Source organism: Dioscorea cayenensis, chromosome 1, assembly GCF_009730915.1.
Source record: "Dioscorea cayenensis subsp. rotundata cultivar TDr96_F1 chromosome 1, TDr96_F1_v2_PseudoChromosome.rev07_lg8_w22 25.fasta, whole genome shotgun sequence".
In the NCBI taxonomy this organism is placed as follows: domain Eukaryota; kingdom Viridiplantae; phylum Streptophyta; class Magnoliopsida; order Dioscoreales; family Dioscoreaceae; genus Dioscorea; species Dioscorea cayenensis.
Window position 1 is genome coordinate 2,708,945 of NC_052471.1, and position 18,784 is coordinate 2,727,728.

Sequence of the window (18,784 nt, forward strand, 5' to 3'; positions counted from 1 at the left end):
ATGGTCCGGTCCTACAGAAGATGTCCAGGGAATGACAACTTTGAAAAGGAAAAAACTGAAGATGCAAAGAGAGAATAAAGAAACCGACGCCAGTAATGGTGTTCTCTCTTGATTAACCAAAAAAATAGAAACCGCTTCCTCTCAAAGCGGAAAAATCATTACAGCCAAGGCGTTATGGTCAAACCATGTCTCACTTGTCACAACTTCCTATGCAAAAGACAATTTCGTCCAAAAAAAAAAATTCAAAACTAACTCCCGTACATGCTTGGGGATTTTAAATTCATTGTATTCAAAAGGAGGGGATTTTATAGTTAATGAAATTTAGAAAGATAATTTGTGCATATTACAAACTTAATGGGTGTTTTTGGCAATTTTTCTGTTATTTAAATCAAGCCAAAAATAAAATACAAACTCCACTATTTATAAATAATAAAATAAAACTCCTTCATCTTTTTATTTTTTATTTTTTTTTATTCTCTCTCTAATTCCAAAAACCATTCATAAAATTAATTATTCACATCACAAACCCTTCTCCAACCCCTCCGCCTCCTTCTCGACCTCCACCTCCACATCCATGGCCGCTCTCACCACCAAATCCACCAAGCTCCTTCTCTCCAAACCCCTCTCTCCATCTGATACCCAGCTCCTCTCTCATCTCCACTCCCTCATCATCACCTACCACCAATCCAACCCACCATCCTCTTCCTCCCTCCCACCATCCCCTTCCTTCCTCTCCCCCTCCCTCTCCTCCTCCTTCTCCTCCCTCCTCCCTTCCCCTCCTTCCCCTTCTCTCGTCCACTCCCTCATCCACCTCCTCTCCCTCCCCAACCACTCCCCTCCCTTCCTCCCCACCCTCTCCTTCTTCAACTGGTACCTTTCCATTCACCCCCCTTCTTCCCATCCTTCCCCTCTCCCCTTCCTCCCCATGCTCGATTTCGCCGCCAAGCTCCGCCATTTCCACATCTCCTGGCACTTCCTCGACCTCCTCCACTCCCACTCCATCCCCATTCCCCTCTCCGCCTTCTCCTCCCTCATCCGCCGTTACATCCGCGCCTCCCTCCCCGACGCTGCCATCTCCGCCTTCCTCCGCATCCCCAGCTACAACCTCCAGCCTACCCCTTCCACCTTCTCCCTCCTCATCTCCTTCCTCTCCAAGGGACGCTTCGCCTCCCACGCTCAATCCCTTTTCGATTCCCTCAAGCACAAGTTCCCTCCCGACGTCGTCCTCTACTCCAATCTCGTCCACGCCTGGTGCCGCGCCGGCCGCATCGACGAAGCCGAACGCGTCTTCCGTGAGATGAAAGACAATGGTATCAATCCCAATGTTTATACTTTCACTTCTATTATTGATGCTATGTGCCGTGCCGGCCAGATTCCTCGTGCTCAGGAGCTTCTTTGCCAGATGATTGATGATGGTTGTAGCCCCAATACCGCAACTTTCAATAGTTTCATGCGTGCTCATGTCAAGGCTGGCCGGACTGAGCAGGTCTTGCAGGTGCATAACCAAATGAAGCAGCTTGGCTGTGAGCCTGATGTCATTACTTACAATTTCCTCATTGAGACTCATTGCCGGAAAAGGCAGAGGAATCTCGATGCCGCTATAAAGGTTTTGAACCAGATGATTGCCAAGGGCTGTGCTCCCGATGCACATACCTTCAACCATGTCTTCAAGTGTGTTTTGGAGCTCGGCGATGTGAATGCGGCGCATAAGTTGTATACTAAGATGAGGGAGGTCAAGTGTGAGCCGAATACGGTGACGTATAATTTGCTCATGGGGTTGTTCAGTAAGGCGAAATCTATGGATATGGTGTTGAGGATGAAGAAAGAGATGGAGGAAGAAGGGGTGGAGGCCAATGTGAATACATATGGAGTGTTGATCTCGGCTTTCTGCGAGAGGGGGCATTGGAAAAGGGCTTATGGGTTGATGAAGGAGATGGTGGAGCAGAAGTGCTTGAAGCCATCCGGGCCGACGCGTGAGATGGTGTTTGGGTTATTGAGGAATGCAGGGCAGCTGACAAAGCATGAGGAACTTGTGGAGAAGATGGTGGAGAGAGGGTTCATCTCCCGCTATTTATAGGAACAATTTTGGTATTTACTATTCCTTATGAGCTTAATGATTAGCTTTACTAGTTAAGGATATTGTGCAGAAATCTTTCTATTTAGAATTAGTGAGGGATAACAAATAATATGTAGTCATTGTCATTTTTCTTGCTGAGATAATTATCCCTCTGAATGAATTTGCCTGAAAGATTAATTGCCATGATAGTACAGATTTCAAAATTGGTTCATGAAGTCTTTAAACGCTACATGCATTTCATTGCCAAAGTTAAACAATCTCACTTAGTTTGTTTTCTACCAAAAAGATTTGCTCATAACTGTGCTTTATGGGAAGTAGTTTTTTTATCTTTTGAAATCTGGTTGCAGAAATACTGTTCTCTGAGGAATGGAGGTTTCTTTTGTTGATCCCTCTTTTGATTTCTAAATACTAGTTTTTCTTTTGTAAGATCCAAATTGTATGCCTTGAATGCTTTAGGTTTTCAGTCAAACAAAGGACTGAGATCGCTTTTGGTTTGGTTTTTGGTGTTTTTCAACACAATTCAAAATGTAGAATAGTAAAGAACAATTATGTGCAAGATCAGTGGCAACTTGAGGGATGGTCATGTTACAGTGTATGTCTCTAGATGTTACCAATGTTCACTCTGCATTGTTGCATTGTTTTTTCTTTTTCAACTTGATTTATCTAATGTTGTTTCATGGAGAAATTGGTATCATAGATGCATAAATAATGATGTTTACCTTAGAAATCCTATATAGTTATGAACAAAGTTATTTTATTAACAACATACTTAACATACTTTCTCCTTGTGTATTCAAATTTAATTTGAAAGTTTGCTTTGTATGTATTTTGAGACAGCAATCTAAGGAATAAAGTTCATAATTTCATGCTTAGATACAGGTGTGATGTGTGAAATCATGTTATTATCCAGTCCTTTGGCATGACATCTCATGTTCATAACAAAAACATCTTCTTCCACAAACTCTTGTTGTAATATAATTCAGTACTTTTTTTATGGTCTTGTGATACTTTCAGATCTTACACAAAATTCTATTTAGGTGTCATTCCATCATCTTATGCAAATTATCAGAGTTACAGTAGTTTTATCTATTTTTACATTACTCAAGTCCTTTGACATGAATGCCTTTTTTATCATTCTTTTCTTATATGATGTGATCCCATACATGTTTAGTGCAAACTTCTTGTGACTACTCTCAGATTTTGTGCAAGAAAGTCAAGCGCGCAAAGTGTAGCATTAACAGAGGAAGAACTCAATTAAACGGAGAAGGCTCCATTGCGAAAATGGGCCGCACATTTTTGAACAATTTTGACTTAATTACATACAGATGGAATACATGACAATAAACATTTCTAACCGATGAGAAATGATAGATTGAAGGTAGCTTTGATGTGGATCATGCTGCCGATGGTTCTTCTTCATGCGTCCGAAGATTTCTTAATATCATGAATGCTGAGTTTTTGCAGGCTTTAAATTGTGGCTTTTTGGCTTAGAATTTCATGTTGCTGAATGCTCTCAGCTTGAGACAAGTCAAGTGTTTAGAAACTGGTGATGAGAAAGCTTGATCTCTTAACCTGTAATATATATTTGTTTGGATTATCTTTTAGGTTTTGTTATTTATTGTCTTTTAATCATGATTAACTCTTGCTTAATTTGGGCATTGTTGGTAACTGGGTTTGATTTTATTAAGGGAACTTGGCATATATATATATATATATATATATATGCAATGCATATGCAGACACACCCCTCATGTTTGTGTGTAAAGTTGTAAAACCATCAGCTCTGAATTGAGCTGATTCTTTTCTTTTATTTTTAATAAAAAAATGTAATCACTGTCACCCTATTGTTCTAATATCTGTCTTAATGTACCATAATAAAAAGAAATCCATGGTAAAATAATATTTTAAACATGAATTTTATTTTTATTTTTATCGTAAAATATATCCCTGCGCAAATATTGGTGCTGTGAGTTATGTATATGCAAACATTATTTTTAGGGCTTTTTTTTTTCATTATAGCCATCATTTTTTTTAAAAAAATTGTGAAAATAATCCTATCTAAAATATATTCACCAAACTAACCATGAAACCATCATATCAACCCTATCTCATCACCCATGTGTTTTTAAAATATAAAATATTAGGTATTTTTTTAAAAACACATTTTATTTTTTAAAAAAAATACAAAACAAAAATATTTTTATTTTAAATGTTTATTATTATTTTTATAAAAAACCAAAAAATAAAATAAAATAATTTTTAACTGGATTTATTTTAAAAAGATATATTATTTTAAAATATATATTATTATTTTTTAAAAACACCAAAACTTTTTTAACGGCATTTATTTTAAAAAATATATCATTATTATTATTATTATTGGTTTATATATCTTTTTATTTTTAAGTAATAATTATTATTATTAAAAACTTATTTTTACAACTTTATTATTATTATTATTATTATTATTATTATTTTGATCGAATAACTTATTTATAATTTAAAAAACAATAATTGCATTCAAGTACAAATAGAAAATACATGTGCATGCTTCTACGTCTGATCTCTGGTCGGCCAGCGGTCCGTCATCCCACAGATGGAATCATTTTTGGTCCAGGAACATATTACCAAAACTGTGAACTCAGTACTGGATGAAAACATGGAGTATGGTTCTGCCTGTAGGAGCTTAGAGTATACCAAGGAGGGCACAACACATATAGGTTGATATTTGCATTTGTTAAAAAATAATTTTATTTTTCAGTTTTTTTATAAAAAAATAATAAATATTTATTAATAATAACTTAAGAAAATGGTTTAAAAAATAAAAAATATTTTTGTTTTGTATTTTTTTACAAAAATAAAGTGTGTTTTTGAAAAAATACCTAATATTTTATATTTTAAAAACACATAGGTGATGAAATGGGGTTGATGTGATGGTTTTATGGTTAGTTTGGTGAATATATTTTGGGTAAGATTATTTTGATAATTTAAAAACAAAGAATGGTTATAGTGGAAAAAAACCCTTATTTTTATAAAATATAAAAGATCCCTTCTTCCAATTGTCACTAGTCAGTTTTAAAATATATTTTTAAAATAATAAAATACATAAGCTAGATTTACATTTGTTATAATTTTTCTTTTATCAGATTTAACATAAGCTATCAAAAATAAATAAATAATTCATGCTGTGTAATTAAATTGATAAAATGCATACAAACCCTAACAAACCACTGGTATTCCAGTGATAACCATGGTTGTCAAAACCGGACCGGCCCGGCCGGTTCGACCGGAAAAACCGGGAACCGGCCATGAGGCCGGTCCGGTTACATGCATTGACTCGGCCATATAATAACTCGGCCAAAAACTCGACGACCCGGCCGGTTAACCCGGAAACTGGTGACCCGCCGGATCAAACGGGTTAAAAATACTAACGATGGTGAGACCGTGAGAGGAGATGGTGTGCTGCCGGAGAAGGTGAGGGAGTTAGAGAGAGAGGTGCGGCCAGAGAGGATGAGAGAGAGAGAGAGAGAGAGAGAGAGAGAAGGGATAGTGGCCATATTTTCATTTATTTATTATTTTTTTGAATTTTGAGTCATGAGAAAAGAACGGGTGAGAGTCCCGAGAGAATCATTTAGTTTTTTAAAATATTTTATATTTTTAAAAAATAATGATATTATATTAAATTAAATTCTAAATATTAAATTTATTTGTATTTTTAGATATTTTTAAAAAAACAAAATCTATATAATTAAACTTTTTAAACATATTTAATTAATTGTGTTTTTTTAATTATTAAAATATATGTTATATTATTTTTTTATCATTATTAATTATTAAAATATTTTTTTAAATATTTTTATTATTGACTCCCGGTTCAACCCCTGGCTCAACCCGGTCGAACCCATCGACCCTCGACCCCTAGGGCTGCGGCTCGATCGCCGGGTCGGTCCCGACAACCTCAGTGATAACTTATCACAAAGCGTGTAAAAGGACAATAAAATATGTAAAATGGTAAAAATTCAAAATTATACTCCTGCAATATTGTTCATAACAACTATTTGACCTATAGTAGTAACAATATTTTTTCCCAAAGTTACATAGCAAATAAGATTTATTTCTAGATGCATCTCTGTGCTTGACTGGCTGCGGACTTGTCACAATATATATATATATATATATCTTTGGTATAATATCTTAGTTGGTCCCTCTACTTTTCTCTCTCTTCTCTTTTGGTCCCGTACACATTTTTAAAAGTAGAAAGATTCGTTGGGAGCATTTTTAACTAAGTGGGCATATTTTTAAAAGTAGAAAGATTCGTTGGGAGCATTTTTAACTAAGTGGGTATATTTTTAAAAATAGAGGGACTGATCGGGAGCATTTCTGAGTAGAGGGAAAAGGGAGAGAGAAAAGTACACGGACTATTTTGGTGATTATACCTGTATCTTTCACACAAAAGCCCAAAAAATTCAAAAATAAATAATATCCATCATATCAAAGGTCCAAAACAAACAATTAATTGCTTTAATAATCCTTTCAAAAAAATAAATAATACTCAAAAACAAACCTTAGCTCTTCGCTTCGTCACTCACCCAGATCTGCAACCCTTTCCCTCCCTTCACTCTTCCCAATCTCCCCCAAAGCGTCAATCCCTAAAACCCAAATCCCTTCCATTCTGGAAACTTTCTCAATTTTTGATCCAAAGATGTGTTCTTGATCTCCAAGATTCATTTCCAATTGAGCTCGAGGGGTGTCAATGGAGGCGGATGCGCAGCGCTCGCTGTCTATGCGAGCGGCACGCAGGACGGATCGGAGTAGCCAGACATCGCGGTATAAAGGTTAGAAAACAATGAAAGATTGCTTCTTTTTGGATGGATTTCTAGATTTGGTGGTGGAGATTGTGTGATTTGGTTTGTTTGTGTGTTTTTTGAATGCAGAGGAGGAGGAGGAGGATGGTGATTTTTCTCCGGGGAGGGCGGCACAGGACCCTATCAAGATGATCTGGAGGAGAGGCTTTGTCCGGCTTGTCTTTGTGTCGGCCATTGTTTGGATGATGCTTATTCTTATCGCGCTGTTATTTCATGTTTGGTCGTGTAGTTCCAATATCAGATTCTTATCAGGTGTGCTTTCATTTCCATTCGGAATAATCTCATTTTTATTTTTCTTCAGATTTTAGCCTCTTTTAGCGCTTGTTTGGACTGAGTAATATGAAATGAAATGAACATTTTAGAAACTAGTTTCCTTCTTGTCATTTCCTCAATCCAAATCACTATTTTTTTTTTTATCAAAGAACATTAAATCACTTGTGCTTTAGAGTGTTGGTGCATAAACTGATATTTGGATTTAATGACTGTTTCAGATGTTAATGATCTTTGTATGAGTGTTACATTGTATTTAGTCTAACAAGAAGATGAACAGAATCAATTATGCTTGGCTTTTTTGAATGGTAACAACTTGCACCAAGTAAATCTAGTTTTATTGTTATTCATGATGGAGGTATAAAGTAGATAGCAGTAGTGATGAATTCATTTCTGTGGTTGTTTTGTGCTTATAAAAATGTTGGCCTTTCAATATTTCATTTCCAGTGTTTACTCTTTTTATGAATTTGAAACTTTGCTTATGATTACAGCATCCCCTTTCCTTAAATAAGCTGAATTGTTGAAACACTTGAAGATTTGATTTGCTTTATAATTTGTTCTAATCTCAAATGGTTTGTAATGAGTTGTGTTATCTGCAGCTTTGTGTAAAAAAGATAGCAAGGTGCTCAATATGTTAGACAGCATCGGGCTGTCACCAAAACCACAACATCGTGAGTTTATTATTGGACAGCTTCTTTCTTTCCAACTTCCAGCTTTCTCAAAGGTCTCACATTTTTTGTTTTATGTAGGTTGCTCAATTCCTCTCGCTGATGATCCTGAGGCCATAGTTATCCCAAGGAGAACTCCTAATACCATTCCTAAAAGGTTGTCATATATCACAGTGGATGAGAAAGCAAATCCTCCACTATTTGGTGGACATCAAAGTTGGACAGAGAGGGAGAATAGCTTTAAACTTAACACGACAATGAAGGTGAGTTGCAATTTTTATTTATTTATTTAGTTTTGAATTATAGTGCTTTTACATGTATGTTGATGGCTGGGGCTTGTAAAAGGAGGATGTTTGGAATTATTCATGTTCTTTCGTCAACCAGTTTTCTTCAATTGTATAGCCATACATAGGATTTGGGAAAACAAAAATCTTGTTGGAAGTTTATGTTAAACCTTCCGTTTCTGTCTTTAGTGCAAAATTTATAGACCTTTTATCTTTCTGGTATTATATTCCTTTCTTTTGTCGAAGGATTGATAATTTTCTCCTTGGCTTCTCTCTTGGTCTGCTACCAGGTGCATTGTGGGTTTATGCAAAATGGAGGTGCAGATATGGATCCCATAGATGTAAAATATGTTAAAAGATGCAGGTTTGTAGTTGCGTCCGGTATTTTTGATGGGTATGATGTTCCACATCAACCATCAAACATTAGTGATCGTTCCCGGAAGTTATTTTGCTTTCTAATGGTGGTGGATGAAGTATCCCTTGATTTCATCAAACAAAATGTCACTGTGCATGAGGATCCAGATGGGGGGAAATGGGTTGGCATCTGGCGCCTTGTAGCATTGCATAACCCTCCATATGACGAGCCTAGAAGGAACGGGAAGGTTCCTAAGATATTGACCCATAGATTATTTCCTCAAGCTTGGTATAGCATTTGGATCGATGGCAAAATGGAGCTGATCGTTGATCCATTGCTTATTCTTGAAAGGTGCCTTCTCTTTTGTCTACTATGTTGAGTTAATTTAGTTATGCCACGACTTTCTAACCTGCCTGAATTTTCATAGATATCTTTGGCGAGGGAAGCACACATTTGCAGTAGCATGTCATAAACATCACCGAAGTATATATGAGGAGGCCGATTCGATCAAACGAAGGAAGCGATACGCACGACCTTTAATTGACTTGCACATGAAAATTTACCGGTACGAGGGGATGGAGCCTTGGAGTCCAAATAAAAGGACAATCAGTGGTAAGAAAAGCATATACCTTAGATACACACAAATAGCTTCCGAATTCTTCTTGATCAATGATTCTAACTACACATGCATAATTAAAACACAGATGTGCCAGAGGGAGCTGTCCTTATACGGGAGCACACAACAATGACCAATCTATTCAGTTGTCTCTGGTTTAACGAGGTCAACCTCTTCACACCAAGGGACCAGCTCAGTTTCGGCTACGTTGTGTATAGGTTAGGAGATGCATTCAAATTCTTCATGTTCCCTAACTGTGAATATAACTCGCTATTCATGCTATATGCACACACAAGAGAGCATTCCTCTGTCGTCGAGTGGGTTAAATCCCTTGATGAGTTCAAAAAGAATAGTAGCGGTTTAAAGGAGAGTCGGGGAGGGTTAGGTCTTTGGTCGCCCTATCCCGGAGATCTGGACGATGTTCAGCTCCCTCCTGTTGCGCGAACATCCCCTGCTGGCTGACTGTAGTATACATTCATCATCTTTTTTTTTTTTCTTGTTCTTGATTGTTTGGTGCTCAGAGTCACCTCATTTTTGGAAGAATGGAAAGTCTGAGTTCCTTATATATATATATATATATATATATATATTGTACTTCAGCCTCGATCATTTGGTGGTATCGCTCCCTTGTTTTTGTTAAAAAAAAGGAAATTGTATTATTTAGCAAAGAATAAGTTAGGATGTAAAATATCATCTGTTGAAGGTGAATCCTTAGTTTACTTTTTGCTCATTTTGGAGATGACCTTTTTTTATTGTCATCATTCTCATTTTTTTTGTTTTTTGATAATGACACACTGAGCTCAGAGAAACGGGTAAAACAGTTTTCAAAGTAACAGAGAAGGAAAGTTCGTGCAAATTGTTTCTGTTGACTTACCAAGATGTTGAAAAAAAAAAAAACCAATTGTTATGGGCAGGTGTGTTTGTGGGTCGTGCTTGTCATCCCCTCAAAACTTCTAGGGGTGTCAATGGATCCCGGTCCCAATAGAGAACCCGATTCTCTGTCCGGTTAGAATTGAGGTCATGAAATTTTTTTAGAGTTGGGGCCAGGGTCGGAGAATACCCTTCTCGCTCCGGCTCCGAGATATTAAATATTTAATTTAAATATTATATATATATATATATATATATATATATATATATATATATATATATAATTTTATGTTAAAAATATCTAAATAAAAATTGAAAAAAAACTATATATTTATTTATTTATTTAGTAAATTATTAATAATTAAATGAGAATTAGTATAAAAATTAAATAAAATTCTAAACTTATATTAACTATATTATATTTTTTAAAAAAAAAATTAAATTTTGCAAATAATTTATTAGTGAGTGTCTGTTGGTATTTTGTGTTGGTATTTTGTGTTAGGTAGTATTTGTAAATGAGTTTCTCAATTATTAAAAATTTTTATAGTAGTTTTAGTAAATATTTTATAAATTTTATTTTAAATAATAATATTTTAATTTATTAATTAAAGTCTGAGAATCTCCAAATCCAAAAAATCCCTACAGGAATGAGAAAAAAAATTCTCCGTATTCAAGTTCGGGGATGGAAATATAATTTCTGAACCATGACCAGAAAATATATCCCAAATATATCCCGATGAATTCCCGCCCCGTTGACATCTTTAAAAACTACTCCAACCACATCCTGCAGGCTCTTCATTAACAAGATCAGGGCAAACCAGCTCACCAATACACAAGATTAGCCCACATAAAATCAAATCAAATGAAACCAAACACAAGAACAATTACATTCATGGCAAAGTTCAGCGTTCCAGTGAATTTACAGAGTGAATGGAGTCAATGCTCAGTAGAAGAAATAAAAACTGGAATTATCTTTTGAATGAAGCTTTTCTTCGCTGCATGCTACTTAAGACAAACAGAAAAGGGTTAAAAACACCAGTCTAGCATTTCCACAAGCAGCATAAACATGAAGAAAACTAATAATTTTCGGCATACCAATGTTACACTTTTGGTAGATTGAAGCAAATACAAAGCTGCTCCCTGAAAACATCGACGAGAGCACAGTCATGGAAGTCTGTCTGACGAACTACTTAATTTAGTACAACAGAGCGAAAAGAGGAGGCGAGCCGAGCCGAGCCGAGATGAGCTAGCTTCATCATGTTCCGAGTTCTGCGGGTGGAGTGCATGGTGCAAGAGAGTTTGCAGGCAGAGTGATCCCGCCGCCCCTCAGTGAGAGTGGCGGGCCCTTGGATGAACCGGCCTTGCTTATAAGATTCGAATCAAGAAACACGACTACGACCGTGATGTCATCATGGAAATGCCGACGGACACCACGGTCAATCTTCTTGAGATCAGAGTATCTCATCTCACGCTTTTTTGCCGCTTCTTGCAGTGCTGCTTTCACAAGCCTCCGAGCACTTCCCTGCAGGATTTCTTGGCATATTTATAAGTGACTTCTAACTATTCAAATGCATGCAGGAAAGGGAGGCAATGAGTTTTATCATTTGACTATAAAAACAACAAAGAATTATAGCAATTTTATGTATAACCATGCTTCACTGAATTGATCATCATGAGCCATGAATTTTTGTGATTTGATTCATAAACTAGAAGAACGATAGCAGCCACTAACAATGGTTTAATATTTGTGACACTTGCCCATGGCTATTTTCAGTGTCAGTAGTTCATAGTATCGCAATTGCAACAACAAAGCACAATATATACATTAGATATTCACGGAATATGAACTGATAATTAATGGGTTTGACCCAAAAAACATTAAAAAAATGTCGTATTCAACTTAAAATAAAAAAGGTTTTGGTAGAACGTTGCGCAACAATCAGTTTAATTGCAAAGATAAATCACCATTTCAAGGAAATAAGTACACAAAAATCCTTGCCCATACTCAGATGTATATCCTAGGGTGTAGATGCACTAGATACATCATGATGATTTGTCTCCTTTCAATTCTAGTTTTTCTTTGATTTCAATCATAATCTTCAACTTTTAGAATTCACCTTGTGTTTTTAGACTCCATAATCTTTTTTCATTATCTTGATTCTTCCATATCTTTCTTCTTTTTTTTTCTGAAAGATATCTTAATTTTCATGATTCTACAAATCTCATTTTGCTTTAATTTAAAATTTTAATATAATTTAAATATTTTAGAAACAAGATGTTTTACTACAATGCTCTTCCTCCAAAAATCATGTTCTGGGCACCGGTATCTATATATATATATATATATATAAACCAGATCATTCAGTAATCAGTATTAAAGAAGTTAAGATAACAGTAAGTCGGCTGTTTCATGGACCACTAATTAATTTTCAAGGTTTAACATATATAAAAACAGAAAAGTGATGGTGTATATGAGAGGCAATCAATCTGCAAAAATTAAAAATTTCATGCTACCAATAGTGTAACCAACATAATAAAGATGAGGAACTTACATTGCGGGGATTGTTTTGAACAATGTCAACAGCTTCCTGGTTGCTCAGGTGTTCCCAGAGCCCATCAGATGCAAATATAAGAAATTGATCATGAGGTTGTAGTGCTTGCACAGAAATTGATGGTTCAGCACTAAGTATTGGCTTTTTAAAAGGCTCACGTAGACGAAATTTTGCGAACAACGGTTCCCGATTAAATTCAGTCTTCTTTAGGTATACATCACCAATTGATCTTGTAACCTGCATGATCATAACATTTGTTCAAGAGCATAGCCTAAAAATAAAGTCATATCATGAATGAGTAATTCAAGCAAATTTGATATGCAAGAAGAATAACGATCAATTGAAAAACAAAATAAATATTTTTTAATGGTTCTGGTTTGGCAACCATTTAGCAACAAATTACAGCAGACATTAACTTTTGACTTTGATGGTCAACAAAGTTCTGAAGCTTGGATGTTCTCAGCAATGGAGTCCACTATCAGCATAAAAGGCTATTCCAAATATCTGACCGATCAAGATGGACTGCCTGGGTAACAAAGAGTAAAAAAGAATTATAAGGAAGATCACCCCCTTGTAGTGTGGCAACCTACAAATATCACCTTAAAAGTTTGGAGCAGTGCATATTCCAAGAAATATCTGGGCAGCGAAAAACAACTCACGCATTTTAGTCATTCATTTGCCAAAACTGCGAGTAAGTTGATTTGGCAATTTTAAAGAAACTTCTCTTTCCACCTTCTCTCAACAGCCAAATTTGTCAAGCTTTAAAATTAGTGCCTCCTTAATCTCGTCTCTAGTTTCAGACCAAAAAAAATGGCTTTTACAAAAGCAGAGCCCATTAATTTCCTCCCTGGCCTATAAAAGGGCACATGATTATCCAATAATCATAGCGGAAACACCTAAAACCACTAACAACACAAGTATAATCACAGAAAAGCCAGTCGTGTGTTAATAGACAATTTACATCAGCTGTTTATGATTGAGAAAGGCAGAAACACTTAATATCAACCTGAATTTAAAAGGGCATAGTCTAATGGTTTGTCATGCTGATTCTAAGAACTTATTTCTTCCAATTAGTCAATTTGAAATATTTTAATACATTATTAAATTTTAAATTTATTTTGTTGTAGGTCTGAACCATAGGTACGCAATGCATTTTGTGAGAGATTTCACATTACAAATGCTATCCACTTATGGAATTCCCCTTAATGAAAGGCTTCACTGCTTCACAAAGAAGATACAAATTAAAAGCCCAACTTTCTCAAGAATAATCCATACAATTTATTGAACCAGCCACCAAATTTTCTTAACCATTTTCAATACTGCCATTATCATTTCTAAGATCACGTCCACTTCAAAGATTACCATATAATATGAATAACAAAAGGAAAAAAGGGGTGAACATAATCAAGAAATGAAGAACATAAATGCAGAAGAAAGAACCATATGAAACTTGGCCAAATTGAGCTCTGGATCTTGCTATTTTTGCAAATAAGCAGCAGATGTTGGCTGATAATAGCAGCAACCTGCGGAAAATAATAATCAGAAGATGTACAAAACAGATGTTGGCACTTCACATTGCCATTTGTAGGCATTCTTCTGAATAAAAGGTGAACTAGAAGTTGAGAAGACACAAGATAATTGACCATTTAGACCCCAAAAACACCCAGTCATAAATGGATGCAATAGGAGGAATGGTCGCAAAAGATTCTAAAGCAAAGAGAGAAGCAAAGTAGAAAGAGGAAAGAGGATTAATGGTAGGAATGACAATTGTGTTTTCTACAGTTCCATGAAAACAAGGAGAGGGAGGATACCATAGTTGTACCCATAGAAGGTAAAAAAAGCAGAGACCCTTGTTTCTATGATCTAGTATCAGCAATTCCAAACTTCTCAAACTATTTTGACCTTTCAAAAATTATAGCAGCTTTAGAGCTTGGACATCATCACACAATATTCACTTTCTAGCACCAAGAGAAGAAATTCATCCATGACAACCTGATGACAGGGTCAAAATCTGGCTAAACACAACATACAATCAATCCATTAAGCTTGGAACTCACAAATGTATCTGGTAGGCTTGCGTTAAAATGGAGGTCACAAGTATATCTGAAAACATGACTAACAGCAGCTCCATTGTGCTGCTGCAGTTTGATGAAACAAATTTTGCTTCACCTTGCCCCCGACAGTGATAAGAGCAGCCCAATAAGGATGGTAACCATGAACTAGAGAAAATGTGCTTCAACTGTATGTCACCATTGGACAACAAACCTCGGCAAACAATTAGAAGCAATAATATATGCAATATGATCTATACAGGCAAAAGTCTTAAAGTCTATAAATGTGGAATAAGCCACTCAAATGAATTGGATGACATCACTCCCAGCCACCAAAAAACTTGGCCAATCCGGCTCATAAATGATGAGTTACAAGGTATGAAAGTGATTCCATTAAGGTTTGCAACACTAAGCTCGGCCAGAAATGGTTTCACAATTATATTATCACCTTAACACTTATAATACATCGCATCCCATAAAATCATCACAAATATAGGTTACGACATTGAATGCTGTAGTCAGCCAGCCTACTTCCCCATAAGGCTTAACAATTCCCTTAATAGTGGACAAATAACTAAATATAAAAAGAAAACAAAGCATTAAAAGAGCATGAACAATCAGATCCGGTTCCACTTTCCAACATTGAATAAAACCTTGCTACAGTGCAAGATGAAAACAACAGACATTTGTACTTAACAATTAGAGGCAATCTTAAAATAAATGCCAATGTGAAAAGAAAGAGAGAAATTATCATAGCTATAAAGCCCATATTCCAGTAAAGGATTAACAAGTTGAATGAAATAAAAGATAAACAAGTAAGAAGGTAAATGTAATAGCATTATATTAAAAGCGCACATGAAATTCACAAGTGATAATCTAGATTCTCAAATAATGATATTTCCTTACATAAAAAGTTCATCTATAAATAAAATGCTTCACATAACCAAGTAAACAATGAGCAAGTTATCTTGTTTTGGCGTAAAATATATTTCCAACAAGATGTGGCAACTCATTTAAGAAGAATGACAAACAAACCAGACTGAAAGTGCAATGTAGTGAATGCGCATTTACCCTCTGAAATGGTCATGGCAAGAGAAATAAATAGCTAAGTATAAGCATGGGGAAGTCAAAAATAACAACAAAAGACGAAGAGCTAGTACCTGAATGAGTCCCTTTACACGCCAAACATTATGCTTCAAGACAACAATGTGTGAATCATCTGGGTGCAATGATTGTAATTCCTGCCTGACAGACTCAATACTTGCATTATGTTCTGCTGACAACTGGACAGCCAGAACTTCCCCAGTTGCCTTGACAAGCCTTCCCAGAACAACTCGGGAATCTCCAAGGTTAGCAACATACAGCGTTCCACCACTAATTACCCCAACTAGACAGCAAGAACCCACAGCTGCAATCTGCGGTTTCATGGGCCATTGTTTGGTAACCAGTGTGTGGAAACCCTCTTCAGTTGCTTGATATGCTTTCCGTATCACATCAGCTGACATCGACTGGTTCTCAGCTGCAAATCCTGCCAAGCACAGGCCCTCTTGTTTAAACACAAAGGAGGATACTTAAAATAGGTTACTACCTCACGAGTCAGTGATACATGAAGCCAAAACCAAATGCAACCAGGAAAACAAACTTCAGTACAAAGAGACACTGGCAACCATAAATCACAACATAACTAAAATCTCAACAGCACCAAACAACATAAGGAAAAGAACCACATCAGCCTTGTATAAGTTCCATGAACTAATAGCTGGAAAAGACTAATGATTGCTCCACCAGAAAAGTTGCAGTGTACTATCCAATATCTCATGCATGTTCACAATTCAATGAACACAGCCAAACTAATGGAAAGATACATCAATTCTAACCAGGAACAATCATTGCAAACTTACTTTTAAGGTGATAGAAGAGATGATCATTGATGTATCTGGACGTCTCCGGTCCACCATGCCCGTCATAGACCCCAACAAAAGTTCCATAAGGTCCAGACTCAAGGGTACTCAATGGGCCGGATTCGATCTGGCTCTGGTCCTCAAGCAAGTTGTTTGCCTGAACGACAGCCATGGAGAACTCACCATTCAAGTGCTGTCCCGAGTCCTTGTACCAAAGCAGCCCGTCCTGCCGCCCGGAAGCATCGGAGCCTGTGTGGACATAGCGTTCGGATGACGGCCAAAAGCAGGCCCGCAGGAAGTTCATCAACCCCGATAACATCCCTCATCTCACCCACACCCGCCTCCGAGTTCTCAACATCTATCCCAACCTCTACAATGGCGTCCGAAATGACAAAAAAAGGAACTAGCTTTCCTTTCCTCCTTTCCTATATAGAAAAGAATAAAAACCTTAGTAAAGATTGAATCTTTTATTGTTTATCCGGTCAAAGGTGATTCCTAGAAAATCTTATGATGCCAATCGTACGATTTCAACACACAAACCAAAGATCGGCATCCATTCCTTACCTAGCAACCAATTCCAATCGGCGAAATCCAGTAGATTCCACAACAAAGATCGAAACCCCAGCTCGCTCAAGCCCTTGAAACAAAAAAAAGAGAAAAAAAACAAATCCCAATCAATCAATCTATGCACGCCGACAACACCCCGAAATCAAAAAACCAAATCCAAAAGACCAATCCCCTATTCTAATGTCAAACAAGAAACACCAAACCCTATTTCCACCATTAAAGACCCAAGAAACAATAAAAAACCAACCTTTTTCTTCAAATTGGAGTCCAACCGATTGAAATCAACGAGAACCCCAGTTAATCAGCAAGCAAAGGCCTCAGATCTAGAGATCCATCAAATCCAACAAAGGGCACTCAAAAAGACACCAATTTGATGGAAATTTCTCAGAAACACCGCCCAAATGTCATCAATTCGTGATGCCACCGGAGAGAAGAAGCTCTCTGGTACCTCGTCGGTTCTCTGGTTGGGAGATACTCTTCTGTTCAAGGCCCCCGGGAGAAAAAGCTATATAAAACCAAACAACGCGAGCTCAGGGCCAGCCAAGCAGAGGCCAGCGATGGGGTCCACCACCACGCCCTCCTCTCGCACGTGCTTGAGAGAGAGAGAGAGAAGAGAGAGAACGGAGAGAAGAGTTTGGGAGGGAGAAGGAGGGGTAGATCGGGAAGGATCTGGGACTCGGCCGTGGGAGATGAGATTGAGGAGAGAGATCCAGGGTGTATATATATTTATATTTATATTTATATTTATAGTGGAATTTTCAACCGTTTTTCATTTAGATCCCTGTTATTTTTTTGTTTTTGATCTTCACCCCTGTGGAATGTTCTATACTCCCAATTGATTTCTATCGAGGACTCATTGGTAAATATGAAACTTGCATTGAACAAATAATCTCTCTAAAGTTTAGATATTCACACAAACAAAAAACCCATAATTTTCAATATTCTTAGAGGGTCCTTCTTTTTTGTACCTTTGAACATAAAAAATAACCGACGTTGATATAAAAGTAGCTGATGTTGACAGAATTGACTTTTAATTTTTAAGCGAAAACACATAATTTTATAAGGGAACATCAAATTTTAAGCGAAAACTCATAATGTTAAATAGGAAAATATAACATATTAAGTGAAACCTATAAATATTAAACAAGGAGTATATGTTATAAAATAAAATAAATTGAGGAGATAAAATATAGTGACAAAAAAAAAGTGTATTGAAAAATCAGGTTCTGTATGGGAAATTCAAATGTTTTGAAATATTTTGAAATTGTCATGGATTTATAATTTTTTTTCAATAAGAAATTATTGATTTTTTTTCTTTGCAAGTCATGAAGAAATTGAAATTAATTTTCACATGATTTATTTTACTTTTATTAAGAGGTAAATATTGAGGTGATATTGTAAATCATATGTATTGTGAAGAAATAATTTTTAAAAAAATTGATAAATCACTCATATGGGAAATAAAATAAATAATTTAATACTTGAATATAAATATATATTATTATAAGCATGAAAATATAGGATTTAATGTTGTATAACCCTCTAGATATACAAAATATTTATTTTAAAAAATAAGTATAAAATTACATATTTTTTTTTTAGAACAATGAAGGAAGAGACAAAAATATCTTTAAGCCCTTGTAAATTTACCCTAAAATTTACCCTCAGTTCACAACTATTCCAGTAATTTTAATTTTTTTACTAAAAA

At 36.0% G+C, this 18,784-nt stretch overlaps 3 protein-coding genes across 5 annotated transcripts; 2 read left to right on the forward strand and 1 right to left on the reverse strand.

Moving 5' to 3' along the window:
• Nucleotides 1–529: 529 nt before the first annotated feature.
• On the forward strand, nt 530–3,727 carry LOC120264244 (pentatricopeptide repeat-containing protein At1g20300, mitochondrial). Its single transcript, XM_039272046.1, has 2 exons — nt 530–2,088; nt 3,275–3,727. Exon 1 carries the CDS (start codon nt 575–577, stop codon nt 2,075–2,077), a length of 1,503 nt encoding a protein of 500 aa, XP_039127980.1. The 5' UTR covers nt 530–574; the 3' UTR covers nt 2,078–2,088; nt 3,275–3,727.
• A 2,913-nt stretch (nt 3,728–6,640) lies between these two features.
• LOC120261435 lies at nt 6,641–9,902 on the forward strand. Its single transcript, XM_039269326.1, has 7 exons — nt 6,641–6,912; nt 7,012–7,194; nt 7,812–7,883; nt 7,962–8,143; nt 8,455–8,870; nt 8,947–9,131; nt 9,224–9,902. Exons 1-7 carry the CDS (start codon nt 6,831–6,833, stop codon nt 9,595–9,597), a joined length of 1,494 nt encoding a protein of 497 aa, XP_039125260.1. The 5' UTR covers nt 6,641–6,830; the 3' UTR covers nt 9,598–9,902.
• A 966-nt stretch (nt 9,903–10,868) lies between these two features.
• LOC120261444 (probable protein phosphatase 2C 60) lies at nt 10,869–17,784 on the reverse strand. 3 transcript variants are annotated; one of them, XR_005536604.1, is made up of 7 exons: nt 17,324–17,784; nt 17,074–17,146; nt 16,510–16,934; nt 15,769–16,136; nt 12,558–12,794; nt 11,101–11,527; nt 10,869–11,007 (listed from the first exon to the last, which is right to left on the reverse strand). XR_005536604.1 is itself a non-coding variant. In XM_039269338.1 (6 exons), exons 3-6 carry the CDS (start codon nt 16,826–16,828, stop codon nt 11,261–11,263), a joined length of 1,191 nt encoding a protein of 396 aa, XP_039125272.1. In that variant the 5' UTR covers nt 16,829–16,934; nt 17,074–17,146; nt 17,324–17,784; the 3' UTR covers nt 10,869–11,260. The 3 variants fall into 3 exon arrangements, 2 of the variants coding, with proteins under 2 accessions (XP_039125272.1, XP_039125283.1); XM_039269338.1 differs by having other exon boundaries at nt 10,869–11,527; XM_039269349.1 differs by lacking the exon at nt 17,074–17,146 and having other exon boundaries at nt 10,869–11,527.
• Nucleotides 17,785–18,784: the final 1,000 nt, after the last annotated feature.